Consider the following 14427-nt stretch of genomic DNA (forward strand, 5'->3'; position numbering starts at 1 on the left):
AGCCAAAGAAAGAGCAAGCACAGGAAGACTTTCCTAACATCCAGGTCTTGTTAGGCCCCCTTCCGCAAAGCTTCCCCATGGACTTTGTCTTCTGTCCGTGACACTTCCGTGACACCCTCCGCTTATGGCCAGTTGCTCTCTCATCTACTTCACTAGCCTGCAGGCCACAAACAGACAAGCATCTGGAGCCACCTCCTAATTCAGCGCCTTCAATCTGTGTCTGGCGCAGAGTCTCTGCTCAGTAAACACAAGCTCAGTGAAGGAACGTGACCCAGAGTAGCCAATTTGCCTCAGAGCTGGTGAGTCTTGATGGTAGAAGGATGCTGGCAGAGGTCAGATACCAAAGTGTGGAGGGTTTGATCTGAGTTACACAGAAGCCATTGAAATAAAGACGATGTGACTATTTGGAACTTGCCTGGGATCAACTGTTGACAACAAATCCAGAGGTAACAAACTGAGTCTGCAAAGTAGAGGAGAGGCAGTTGCTCTGTGGTCAAGATGCCAGGCCACCAGATAGAGGGAAGAACGTGAGCAAAGACCTGGAAGAGGAGCAGGTGGACCCAGTGCAGGAGCGCTGGCAGCAGCATCCTGGGGGCAGAGCAATGGGTCCTGTGGAGTCGCCAGCCTCTCAGGGCAAGAAGAGAGAGGGTAAAGTCAGAAAGGAAAGGCCTCTGGGGTCCACACTCAGGCGTGTACAAAGATCCCGCTACAAGACAGGAAGTGCACAAAAGTTTCTGACAATTAGTCAACGAAAATGAGAACAAAAATCCACATAATCAAAATCTTATTTCAATACCATTCTCATATGGGTACATGCTGAATCTATCCTACAACTGTGCACACATGCAATATGGAAAATAATATTATACACACAATGTAATATTTAATTTTTTACACTTAGCCATACATTCCAAACATTCTTTCATACTCATATACATTAACATGTATGCTGGGATATCATCAAACATATATATGATCAGGATGGCAAATGAAACTAATATATAAATTCAATTTTTAAAATATCTCTTCTCTAAAGAAACCAAATTATATGAAAAATTGCTTACTTTCTCCAGGGGATCTTCCCAATCCAGCATCAACCCAGGTCTCCAACTTTGTAGGTAAATTCATAATACCTGAGGTGCCAGGGAAGCCTACCAAGTGATACAAATTATCATAAATTGCTCAAGAAGTTATGTCACTGTGTGCAAATTATTTCCAAATGTTTTGCAAGCCATGGAGTTATCTTTGATGTAAGATTCTGTAGGCAGTTTGTAGTGTTGGCCCGTAACTCTACTTGACATGCGAAAGAATCTGATCTTAGGAGAATGGGGGACAGCCTGCAAGGTTGGATGAGATTCCAGGTCAGAAGAACTAGTTCTAAACTCTTAGTTCTGCTGATGGATGCAGAGTGATCACCTGGTACCCTTCCAGGCCTTCACCTCTACTCCTGCTCTGGAACTAAAAGAGAGAAGTCATTGACTTGTGTTTCCCTTGGTGACAGTTCCAAGAGGAGGGTGAGCTGCCACACCTACTGAAAAGGGTAGAGAAATACCCAAGGGCCTGTGTTCGCTGGATGTGGGGCACAAGGGCTTTCCTATTGGTCTACGACCCTGACTACATGAAGATGGTCCTGGGAAGATCAGGTGAGAGGGAAACCCTCAGCTGGAGACAATCTTCCATTTGAGTACATGCCTCTGGGTGTGAAATTCCAGAAGACACAGGCACATCAGATGCCAAGGCCTGAATTCCTCCAAACACCCGCCCAACCAAAGCCAGAGAGGACAACATAATTTACCATTATTAAATGCTTTACTCCTGGTGGGGCTGGATTCTCTTTTACGTCTCTTTTCTTTTTACAAACAAATTGAGATGATCCCAGACCTGGAGCCAATTCCCTGTCCACACTGTCCTAGGTTGGGCACCTTTCACTGTTGCCAGTCCTGGGTCTTGAGATGGCCAGACCACCACTGACTATAGAAAAATCACAGATTCTGTCTCATTCTATGGCACCGAACAGAGTTTATGTTTCAGGGCAATTCACCATCTTAGTACTGTGGGTGTTCTGCTCTGCAACACTGAGTCTACGTTCCTGGGACCACGGTGAATATCAGGACAGAGAGAATCAGGGGTGGGAGGCAAGTGGGTGGTGGCTTCAGAGTGACTGCCATTTGAAAAGCACCAGGAAAGGAAGGGAGCCCAAGGTCTAGACCTCAGGTGCTCTAGAGGCTGTCTCCATGTTTGGTCCTATCCATCTTCCCTCCTTATTTTTCAGACCCAAAGTCTCACATTACCTACAGACACCTGAAGCCCTGGATTGGTAAGTATATTTAAATACAACTGCCAACCACCCACCTGTTAGGTTAACCAAGAGTGGTCTCTTTGTGTAAATGGAGAAAAACAGGTGTCAGGCGCCCTCATCTCTGAATCAAACCTCATTTTTCTAAAATGCCACCAGTCTTTGTAATGGTGCTCTAGCCCTCCGGAAGCCTAGCTGCTTCTTCATCGCTTCTCAGTCTTTTCTAATGTTCCCTGACTTTTCAATAAGTTCTTTTATGACCTGTCCCCTTACACTTTTTTGTCATAATCACATGCTATGGACAGACGTACTAGAAATTCACATCCCTGAAGTGTACTGGCCTTGCTGATTCTTGCCCATGAGAAGACTTCCCCTGACACCCTTGGTTCCTCCCAAGAGGGCCCCACTCTCCCCAGTGCCCATACATACCCATCTGTGGTCCAGGGACAGGTTTGCTGCTGTTGGAGGGGCAGACATGGTTCCAGCACCGGCTGATGCTGACCCCAGCCTTCCACTATGACATCCTGAAGGCCTACACGGGAATCATGGCCGACTCTGTCCGAGTGATGCTGGTGAGTCCATCGCTTGTCACCATACGCGCTAGAATCCAGCACAGCTGACAAAGCCCACTATCAGACACTTACGTCCCTCAGGCACCCACTGAATAGAGCCACCCAGAATGACGCACTCATGACTTAGTACGACAGAGCACTCATTAAAGCTAGGTGGGACAGAGGAACATCTAGGCTCCAGCTTGGATCCATAATTTTCTCCTCACCAAGAGAAATCAGGGCCATGGTGTATTCAGGGTCCACTCTTCTATCTCCATGTTTGAACACAGGGGAGTAGATCAAGGAGGTCAGTGCAAATTGGCCCTGGCTGGCCTGGGCAATGGCAGCTTCGGTGGCAGAGTGGACATCCCAGGATGTCACACAGGTGGGCTCTGGCCTGGGTTCCATGGATTCTGCACATCACTGAGCCACTCATGGGAGGAAATGAGCCCAGGTCTACACTCACAGAGCTGGGCCTTCACAAACATCACCTCTGATCCAGAACAGGTTCTGTTCTTAGCTGTTCTTAACACCTGTTCTTAGCTAACATTAGATGAATGAAAGCAACTGAGTAGCTCATGCCCCTTCTAGGAGCTGCATTAGAGCCATTTTAGCTTTTCCTTGCCTTGAAATATTTGCTTCCTAGTGTTGGATATCACCTGTCCAGATCTGACATCAGGAAACAGTTCTCCCTCTGTCCCCTGAAAAACTATGCTTTCTTCTCTGCCAAAGGTGGTTATTATCATAAATTATTCCAAATATTCAGAATCAGGATATTAGAGAATATAACTGCATACATAAGAAAGATTCAGAAAAAATAGGCATCACATAACACACGGGTGTTACAAGCCTATGTTGCTAAAACATGTCTGCTTAGAAGATGAGGAAATCTCATCTGAAGATGTAGAGGCAGAGAGAAAGCCTGGCCTTGGCAGCACAGGTCTTCTAGGGGAGCAGAGCAGGGTCAATCCCCATCCCTCCACAGGACAAGTGGGAGGAGCTCGTCAGCCAGGACTCAGACCTGGAGATCTTTGGACATGTCTCCTCGATGACCCTGGACACCATCATGAAGTGTGCCTTCAGCCACCAGGGCAGCATCCAGACGGACAGGTCAGTGACAGCTCTTCAAGGGCAGGGTCCTGTTTTCACGAATGGGAACGACTTACCTGAGAGGCAGTAAGGGCAGTGTGGATGCTTATCGGCACAAAAAGTAACATTCTACAGAGAGACATGGACCACGGTCAAATTCCACCCAGACCACCCTTGACTCAGTCAGAGGTCCCTGACTCCTGCTCGGGGAGAAGCCTGGCCTCTCAGGACACCTGTAAAGGACTCCAGGGGAGGGCTCCGGGGAAATGAGGCAGAAATCACAATGCCTGGTGTTACCTGAGGACTCTGACCCTCTCCAGGTCGGTGCCTCCCTCAGCTCCAGTCTCTTCTGCGCCTTCTCCCTTCAGAAACTCCCAGTCCTACATCCAGGCCATCAGGGACCTCAGTCATCTGATGATTTCCCGGCTGCGGAATGCTTTCCACCAGAACGACCTCATCTACAGGCTGACCCCTGAAGGCCGCTGGAACCACCGGGCCTGCCAGCTCGCCCATCAACACACAGGTTCCCCTCCCTCCTGGGCTGGTTCCCCCCCACACACACCGCTCCCCCCCCCCCCACCGCTTCTTCTGGCTCATGTGGCCTAGCCTTGACCCCGTAGGCAGAGCCCAGACTTCTGCTTCCTCTTCAGGATTGGCACAAACCCACCTACTGCAGGGACTGGGAACCCAGAGGTCAGGGTGTCAGGTGTTGAACAGGGAGTTATAGGAGTCACTGGGTTGGTGATGACTGAGTGAGACCCCCCCCAACCCAGCAGCATTCAGGCAGAGCCTCCACGGACTGTGTTACTGTGGGAATTGCTGCTTAGAGTAGATGACGCTGGAGCTCTCAGTCCTGACATGCTCACCCAGTGCCACCCACCTCATCCACCTGGCACCCAGACTGGGCCTGAGGGGCAGATGGGACTATGGTGGGGCTGCATATGGGCCCCCAGAGTCCTCAGCTCTGGCTGGGAACCACTGCTCTGGGACAGATGCAGTGATCAAGGAGAGGAAGGCTCACCTGCAGAAGGATGGAGAGCTGGAGAAGGTGAGGAGCAGGAAGCACTTGGACTTCCTGGACATCCTCCTCTTTGCCAGAGTGAGTGTGGGCAGGAGAGGCCTGAGCCTTTGTGCAGAAGCACACAGGAAGGGCATACCTGCAGTCTAGCCCTGCCTCCACAGACGGAGAATGGGAGCAGCTTGTCTGACGAGGACCTCCGTGCTGAGGTGGACACGTTCATGTTTGAGGGTCACGACACCACAGCCAGTGGCATCTCCTGGATCCTCTATGCTCTAGCCTCCCACCCAGAACATCAGCAGAGGTGTCGGGAAGAGATCCAGAGCCTCCTTGCGGATGGTGCTTCCATAACCTGGTGAGTGTCCTGGAGATGGAAGAACCCTGTCCTACCTGAACTCAAGAGAATCCGTGGTTGTCCAGTCCTGCCTGCCCTCAGATGGGCTTCCTTTCAGGGACCATCTGGACCAGATGCCCTACACCACCATGTGCATCAAGGAGGCACTGAGACTCTATCCACCAATACCAGTCATCGGCAGAGAGCTGAGCAAGCCCATCACCTTCCCTGATGGATGCTCCTTACCTGCAGGTATGAACTTCACGTCACCACTCAGCTAAGCACTCTGTAGGACCACATGCTAGACCAGTAATCCACATGTGCCTTTCCAGTTTCAGGATGCTCTGGCTCTTGTCTGCCTGAAAATAATATTTATTCTCTAGTTTGAATGAACTTTAAAGAATGCTTTTCCATAAATCCTAGGATTAATACTACCATATATTAATTAATCCTTCTACTAGGAACATACCTTGGGAAAACCAGAATCCCAGAAGCGCATGGGCCGCAGTGTCCATTTCAGCATTGTGTACAATAGCCAGGACGTGGAAGCAACCAAGGTGTTCACTGATAGATGAATGGATAACGAAGCTGTGGTCCGTATACGCAATGGAATATTACTCAGTATAAAATGGAACAACTATGAGTCAGTTGCACTGAGGTGGAAGAATCTACAGCCTGTTATACAGAGTGAAGCACTCAGAAAAAGAAAAACAAATATCGCGTATTAACACACACATGTAAATATAGAATCTAGGAAAATAGTGCTGATGAATGTATTTGCAGAGCAGGAATGTAGATGCAGACACAGGGAATGGACTTGTGGATGCAGGAGGGGAAGGAGAGGGTAGGACAAACTGAGAAAGTACCGTCGACACAGATAGACTATCGTGTGTGGAATCCTAGTACGTATCTAGTGGAAAGCTGCTATATAAAAGGAAGCCCAGCCTGTTTCTCTGAAATGACCTAGAGGAGTGGAATGGGAAGGGCAAGAGAGGTGCAGGATGGAGGGGATATAGCTGTTGTTTAGTTGCTAAGTCATGTCTGGCTCTTTTGCGACCCCACAGAGCATAGCCCACCAGGCTCCACTGTCCATGACATTTGTCAGGCAAGAATACTGAAGTGAGTTGCCAATTCCTTCTCCATATATATAGATACATAACTGTGTCTTATGTGCACTGTAGCATGGCAGAAACTAACACACTGTTGGAAAGTAACTAACCTCTACTGAAAGAAAAAATGTTTGACACAAAACTTGAATGCAACAAAGCGCAACAAATAAATGTTGACCCTTCTGTGCGGTCTTATAATGGAGCCTAAAATTCTAATTCTTGAATCATGAAGGCAGAAGCAGGGGGAGGCATGGTGCTTCCATATGGGGTGTAAATAAGGGAGGGAGCTCAAGAGACTCCACTGACATGGGTCATAGGCTCTAGTCTCTGAGGTGCCCTCTGATGGATGGCAAGGAGCAGGTGATGATGAGGTCTGAGAGCCCTGCCATGGCTGGAGGCCACCCACTGACTCAGCGCCCCGTGGGTCTGAATCCCAGCCCGTTCCCTCCTAACTGTGGGATCGTAGACCCAACCCTTAACCTCTCTGAGGCTCAGGTGCTTCATGGGCTTGTGGGGACAGGAGTCCTTGCGTGAGGATTAAATGATTCTTGTACATTCCCCGGGTTCATGATGGCACTTGATAAATGTGAGTTGTCACCTGAGCTGCTCCTAAGTGTGTCCTTGCCGTTCCTTTAATTCTCAGTCCTGGGCTGTGGTCACCTACCCCTAATCTGTGACCGTGTGCTTTGTCATGCCCCGTCCACCTGTCTTGCAAGAGCATCCTTTCATTCAGAGTGACGGAGGGTGCTCCCATGGTGGCTCCAGGACTTTTGTGAGGCCACACATTCCCTGCACTCTGGGACCATCAGGCTTCTCTCTCTCCTCTGCCCACAGGAATGTCAGTCTCCCTCTCCATTTATGGGCTTCATCACAACCCGAAGGTGTGGCCAAACCCAGAGGTACGATGGACGTGGGAGGAGGAGATGGGACCTCTCTCGACACCAAACCCTTCCCCTGCTCCCTATCTGGGATTCTTATCCCCCAGAGCATTCACGTGAGGGGTTTGACCCCGAATGTCCAGGCCCTGGTGCTCTCTCTGCAGGTATTTGACCCAACCCGGTTCGCACCAGGTTCTACTCGACACAGCCATGCCTTCCTGCCCTTCTCAGGAGGATCCAGGTGAGGCCTCTGTACTGGGGGAAGCAAGTGTCACTGGTTGCTACCCGATGTGTGTGACTGTCTACCTTCATATGAGGAGCGTGAAGTTCCGTCCTTGTATGTTGATGTGCTGAGAAGGAGGCATGGGTCTCCATGTACAAGAAGGTCTGACCTCCTACTGTCCACAAGGATTGACCTCATTTCCATGTCAGTGGCCGATCCAAAGTATCCAGGGTTTTCCTCACTTTAGGAGTATGACGTTTTAGCATTAAAGTCTTCATGAAATTTAAACTTACCATGTTTGGTTAGCACAATTTCAGTCACCTTAAAAGATGATTTTGTCTGTTCCCACCTTCCTAGTCAGCCCCGTGCCTTTCTGCTTAACTCACCTGTCCGCCCTCACTGTATTCGTCGTGCTTGCCTGGATTGGGAATTCCATGTCCTGAGGCTTCAAGTCATGGATGTGATCAGTTATAGCTGTAGTTTGAAGAAAGTTTCACAGTCATGAGTATGTTCTCACTTCCTGCACTACATCCAACATAGATTTGACTGTGTACTAGTATAACCATGACATATATTTTCTGTTGCCAAAATTCTTTATTAAAAAGCAGAGTTTAGACACCATGGTCCCAGACTATACAGAGTAATGTTAGTAAGAAAAATCTTAAAGTGGAGGACAGTCAAGCCTGCTTTGGGGAGTCTATTGCTGATCCTGCTCATGATGCCAGTTTCTCACTGCTCATACTGTGCACACTGTTTGCTGAACCCAGGATAGATGCAAAGCATCAGCTAAGAGGCTGGAGGAGGCTTGGAGGAGCCATAGGGACTGCAGACACGTTTATTCTCTCCTGGCTGTGTTACAGCCGCCATAACCCAGCTCTGTCCTGCCTGACACAGCCGCTGTAGCAGCAGCCATAGAGACCATAACACAGCTAGAACATAACCTCATGTAATGTAACTGTGACGTTGGTCCAGCTTAGCCCCAGTGCGGCAGGAACCAGCGCTTTCATAGTGAAACTCATAAAGGCGTACCACACACCACCCCCATAGCTTTTGCAGGTGGGGCTTGTATAACAAAAGTAGCCAGAGTCCAAGCGAGTACGGTGTGATGCACGTCTGTAGTGCTATAGGTAATCCAGCTCTTCCATAATCATTAGTTACAAACCCCGAGGCAACAGTGAGAGGCCGCAGGGAGAGAGCTCCTGACAATGCCATCTTGGCTAATTTGCTCTTTCCCTACAGGAGGGAGAGTATTTTGTGTTTGACATGTGCATTTGAAAAATCTATTGCATGTAAAACATAAAGCACCCTCAAAATAGCTGTTAGCCTGATTGATACACTCCTAAATGATTGCTGTGAAGATCTTAAAGGGCACAGAACCTCCCCTGAAATAGTAACTTCAGTGGCTTTGTAACTTAGTAGAAACAAGTTTTTTTCTGACTGTACAGATCTAGGAAACTTTCAATTGGTGAATCAACCTTACAGAACAGTGTTGAAGTAAACTGTCTTATTGATTGTAGGATTTGGTTTACACCAGGGTCCAGTTCTTCCTTGTAGACATGGCTGCAGGTCATTCAGTTGCTGCTAGAGGGCAGGAGGGACTCGACAGCTTGATTCCTACATCAGACTGAATATTTCTTATATTCTCATTCCACTTGAGTTATTTTCAATTCAATCAATATTGTTCAAATATGAAAGTATGTATTAAGCGTGTCTCTGTGTGCCAAGACCTGTGCTAGGAGATGGGAACACAGGGATGATAAGGCTGTCCTCCCACAGGGCTCACAGTCAACAACACGTCTATTCCAACAGACATCATTCACCCATCCACTCTTTCACTCATTCATTCCTTGAGCAGACTGGGGTGGGGGGATCCATGATCCAGCACTGTGCTGGGCACTGGATGTGATGCATCCTTGAGTTAACACCCATGGTGCCTTGAGGGTCCTGAGTGGGAAGAGGTGCAGCCAGCAGAGGAGGTGAGGGTGGTGGTCACTGGATTGAGCCTTGAGCATGAGGATGGCAGAGGCAAGGGGAGGGGACCTCACCGTCACTGAGTCAGGAAGAGGAGAGGGACAGACCCCAGGTGAGTGAGGAAGAATCCAGAGAGAGCTGTGATGCCGCTGAGGCACTGGGACGTGTCCTCCCTGTGATGGGGAACATAGCAGGCCTGGAGCTACTGTGGGTTTAGAGGGAGGGGAGGAATGGAGGCTGAAAAGGCCAGATGAGAAGCCCAAGGGATGGTTAGGAGGGTCATTTCTGGATTAGAATGGAACGTTCCAAAGGTAGATTGACTGAGGAGCTGAGGGAGACAGGAAGCCAGACCATTAACTGAGAGGGAATTGGTCCAGTAGGTTCAGAGTGGTTAACCTTTGTCCTCTCCAGGAAGCCTCCCTGTTGCCATTCTGATTCCTTCCACAGCCCTGTCTTGTCTTCTCTGGGGACTGGGCAGCCTGTTTGTCCACTGTAGGTGGTAAGGTCCTGAGATGGTATCCACACTGCCCCTACAGTGCCCTGGGCTGACCTGAAACCAGGAATTGCCAGTGGACAAGTGAATAAAGTACTAGTTCACAGTTCTTGATCACTTGACTTGACTCTGTGGCTTAAAGCACTGATGCTCCCCAGGTTTTCCTGCTGAGAGCAGGAGTATGAGTTAGGACCAGTCCTTAGAGAGGTGGGCTTTGTCATCTGTCAGGGGAACAGCTTTGCTGGCAAGTTCAGTGTGATGAGTAAGGAAGGGATCAGGTCTTGACCACAGGAGGAGAGCCCTGATTGCCTGTGCTCAGCAGGGGTTAGAAGCCTCTGCTTACTTCCTTTTTACTTCTAAGCCAGGAACTGCATCGGGAAGCAGTTTGCCATGAATGAGTTGAAGGTGGCCGTGGCCCTGACCTTGCTTCGCTTTGAGCTCTCACCGGATCCTGCCAGGAGCCCTGTGCCCACGCCAGTCGTTGTGCTGAGATCCGCAAATGGGATCCACCTGCAGCTCAGGAAGCTCTCCGATCCAGGTGGGGACAAGGACAAGCTCTGAGGGCCCCTGCCCGCCATCCTGTCTTGCTGTCACTCTCCTGTCCGTGCCCCTTTGCCCACTTCCTGCTTCTGTCTGCCCCCCCTGCTAGCTTGCCTCATGTCCTGCCTCCTGCCCAGCAGCAGACTTTCTGCCCTTCTCCTCTCACCTTTCTCCAGGCTCCCTCTCTGCTGTCTCTCCATCTGTCTCTGACCCCCTGTATCTCTCACTGTCCACTGGAATCCTCATCACCCGACACACTCCAATCTGTCTGCTCTCTCCTGTGTTTCTCCCCTTCTGCCTGCCTGTCTGTCCCTGGATTCACTTCTGTTTTGATGGTAAAATTAATTGTGTCTGCCTTAGGGACTTAGAACAACACAAAGTTATCCTCTGATGGCTCTGGAGTGAGAAGTCAGAAAAGGGTTTCCCTGGACACAACCAAGATGCTGACACGCCCCTCATCCAGGGACCTGGGGCAGGACCCTGCCTTTTGCCATTTTTGCATCTAGAACTTCAATCTTGCTTTCCTTGGCTCCTGGGCCCTCCTCCACATTCAAATCCAGCAGCATCTTCAAATGTCCCTCTGCTGCTGTCTTCGCATAACCTTCTCTTTCATCAAGACTTTGTGCTTACCTGGGCAACTCAGATCAAACAGGCTTATTCTGGGGTTCTGGGAACTAGGACAGGAACACCTGGGGAGCCATCACTGTACCTGTTAAATCCTGTGTGCCTCCCTTCGCCCTGGGCCACTGCTCTCTCCTGTGTGAGATGGGTCTACCCCCATTTCACTCACATGGTTTCCTCTTTCCCGTCCCTGGATAAAGTGCACAATATCATATGGAATGTGTGTGTCTTGTCTGAAAGGAGTTGGATGAAGCAGAAGAGAGAGAAGGGGAGGGAATAACAGCAAGGAGGAGGAGGGGAGATAACACCTGCTCTGTGAGGCCGAGACCTAGTAGGGAGAGCATGTCCAGCCCCCCTGCAGCTTCACACTCTGGAGTCACTCAAGCCCCACACCCTGCCTGGCATCTGAGGCTCCCATGACAGCTGAGTCAGAAGAAAGGCCTCGTCACCTGAGGCTCAGAGGGAAAACGCTCACTCCAACACCTGTCAGGGAAGGAGCCTGCCTCTTTTCTATGGTAGCTTTCTCACCACACCTGTAGAAGGGCCCAGCCAGCGCCCACCCTGTCCTAAGCAGGAAAGACTTACAGACTTGGTCAGGCACAAAGGTCTGCTTCACCCCAGAAGAGATTTGAGAAGAGCCCAGCCTGGCCATGTCACCAGCCCCCTTGCAGCTGTTCCTCACGGGCAGGGCCTGCAGGCTCCTCAGATGCCACAAGGGGTGTGTGTGTGTGTGTGCAGGAGGGCCTGGAGGAACCAGATGGGTACAAGTCTTGGCTGCCATGCAGGCAGAAGCCAGGCCCCTCAGGACACTTGTAAATTCTGAGCTTCTCCAGCGGGTAAGGCAGAAATGACAATGCCTCAGTTGGGAATGCAAACTAGTTTAGCCACCATGGAGAAGATGTAGAGATTCCTTAAAAAACTGGAAATAGAACTGCCGTATGACCCAGCCATCCCACTTCAGGGCATACACACTGAGGAAACCAGAACTGAAAGAGACACGTGTAGCCCAGTGTTCATCGCAGCACAGTTTACCATAGCCAGGACATGGAGCAACCTAGATGTCCATCAGCAGATGAGTGGATAAGGAAGTTGTTGTAGATATACACAATGAGATATTACTCAGCTGTAAAAGAGAACACATTTGAGTCCGTTCTAATGAGGTGGACAAAACTGGAGCCTATTATATAAAGTGAAGTAAGTCAGAAAGACCAATACAGTATATTAACACATATATTTAGAATTTAGAAAGATGGTAATGATGACCCTACATGGAAGACAGCAAAAGATACACAGATGTAAAGAACAGACTTTTGGACTATGTGGGAGAAAGCAAGGGTGGGGTGATATGAGAGAATAGCATTGAAACATGTATATTACCATATGTAAAACAGATGACCAGTGCAAGCTCAATACATGAAGCAGGGCACTCAAAGCTGGTGCTCTGGGACAACCCAGAGAGTTGGGGTGGGAGAGGGGTTCATGATGGGGGGACTCATGCACACCCGTGCTCGGTCGACATTTGGGAACAACCACCACAATGTTGTAAAGTAATTAGCCTCCACTTAAAATAAATAAATAAAAGGAATAGAGGTAGTGTAGAAAAATTATAAAATAATATGAATGAACTTGTTTACAAAACAGAAACAGACTCACAGTCATACAAACATGTATTAGCTTACCAAGGAAAAAGGGAGAAAGGAATAAATTCAGAGTATGGGATTATTCGATAAACACTACTGTATATAAAGTAGATAAATATCAAGAATTTACTGTAAGCACAGGAAATCTTATTCAACATATTTTGATAATCTATAATGAAGAAGAATCTGAAAAAGAATATGTATGCATATAGTGCATATATCTGAATCACTTTGCTGTACACCTAAACTAACACAGTATTGCAAATCAACTAAAAGTCAATCAAGTAAAAAAAAAAAAAAAACAAATAGCACCATACATTGGCCTTTAATTTAGAGCATTTACACCCTCCTGGAGAACCTTACCTCAGACATGCCAGTGATTGCCACCTAGAGGTGCTGTATACCCACCCCTCCTAAAGGTGTTGTTCTGGTTCTGGAATGCATAACTAGACCACATATATTCATCAGTTGGTAAAGAAGTAGCTAAATTTAGGGGTTTAATGCTTCCAGCTTCACTGGGATCTTCCCACATTTCCCCATTCCAATTTTAGGTCCCCATTACTTTCCAGTAAATGCTCACACTTTGGCAGAAGATTGGGAAATCAATTTGCATGTAATGCAGACACTGACAGGATGAGACTCTGGATTTGGTTTTCACAAATCTCAGCCCTGGCTGAGGCCCTGTGGCTACAGGAAACAAAGGTTTCTTTCAGGTCAGATATTGAAGCTTTCTGGTCAGTTATGTGTAGTTTGGCCTGGGAATTTGAATCCCCAGCCTCATCCATTTCCTTCGGTGCTTTCACCAGTACAGCTAGGAACAACCAGCTGGTCTTAATAAATGCTTTAATTCAACTGAAAGCTTCTAAGATATTGAATATATGGTCATCAGAACCTTGCATTTTATAAAACTTTGGTTTGTAACATCCAATGATGATGTTTTGTGTATCTTTATTTAAAATCCTCAAAGATAATGCTCTTAAAGGACCGCACTCAATATGTCAGCAAATTTGGAAAACTCAGCAATGGCCACAGGACTGGCAAATGTCAGTTTTCATTCCAATCCCCAAGAAGGGCAATGCTAAAGAATGTTCAAACTACCTACCATTGTGCTCACTTTACATGCTAGCGAGATTATGCTCAAAATCCTTCAAGCTAGGACTCAGCAGTATGTGAATCATGAATTTCCAGATGTGCAAGCTGGGTTTAAAAAGCATAGAGGGACCAGAGATCAAATTATCAACATTCACTGGATCATTGAGAAAGCAAAGGAATTCCAGAAAAACATCTACTTCTGCTTCATTGACTATGCTAAAGCCTTTGAACTATGTGGATCACAACAAACTGTGGAAAATTCTTCAAGAGATGGGAGTACCAGACCACCTGACCTGCCTCTTGAGAAATCTGTATGCACATCAGGAAGCAACAGTTAGAACCAGACATGGAACAATAGATTGGTTCCAAATAGGAAAAGGAGTACATCAAGGCTGTATATTGTCACCCTGCTTATTTAACTTCTATGCAGAATACATCATGAGAAACACTGGGCTGGAAGAAGCACAAGCTGGAATCAAGATTGCCAGAAGAAATATCAGTAACCTCAGATATGCAGATGACACCACCCTTATGGCAGAAAGTGAAAAAGAACTAAAGAGCCTCTTGATGAA

The 14427-nt window shown here is 48.0% G+C and overlaps 1 protein-coding gene across 5 annotated transcripts in view; it reads left to right on the top strand.

Annotated features, from left to right (window-relative positions):
* Positions 1-11342, top strand: part of LOC120856188 (cytochrome P450 4A11-like) — an 18921-nt gene extending 7579 nt beyond the window's left edge. For 2 of the 5 annotated variants that reach the window (XM_040231236.1, XM_040231234.1), the window contains exons 2-13: positions 1502-1643; positions 2273-2317; positions 2741-2868; positions 3833-3957; positions 4305-4459; positions 4929-5035; positions 5119-5309; positions 5407-5540; positions 7232-7296; positions 7440-7516; positions 10328-10500; positions 10863-11342. In XM_040231236.1, coding sequence (XP_040087170.1) covers positions 1574-1643; positions 2273-2317; positions 2741-2868; positions 3833-3957; positions 4305-4459; positions 4929-5035; positions 5119-5309; positions 5407-5540; positions 7232-7296; positions 7440-7516; positions 10328-10500; positions 10863-10870 — 1278 coding nt within the window. In that variant the 5' untranslated portion in view covers positions 1502-1573 and the 3' untranslated portion in view covers positions 10871-11342. Of the gene's footprint in view, positions 1-1501; positions 1644-2272; positions 2318-2740; positions 2869-3832; positions 3958-4304; positions 4460-4928; positions 5040-5082; positions 5099-5118; positions 5310-5374; positions 5541-7231; positions 7297-7439; positions 7517-10327 lie in introns of all 5 variants that reach the window. The other 3 variants (XM_040231235.1, XM_040231233.1, XM_040231237.1) reach the window with 2 other exon arrangements.
* The last annotated feature ends 3085 nt before the right edge of the window (positions 11343-14427 follow it).

This window comes from Oryx dammah, unplaced genomic scaffold, assembly GCF_014754425.2.
Source record: "Oryx dammah isolate SB20612 unplaced genomic scaffold, SCBI_Odam_1.1 HiC_scaffold_28, whole genome shotgun sequence".
Taxonomy (NCBI): Eukaryota; Metazoa; Chordata; class Mammalia; order Artiodactyla; family Bovidae; genus Oryx; species Oryx dammah.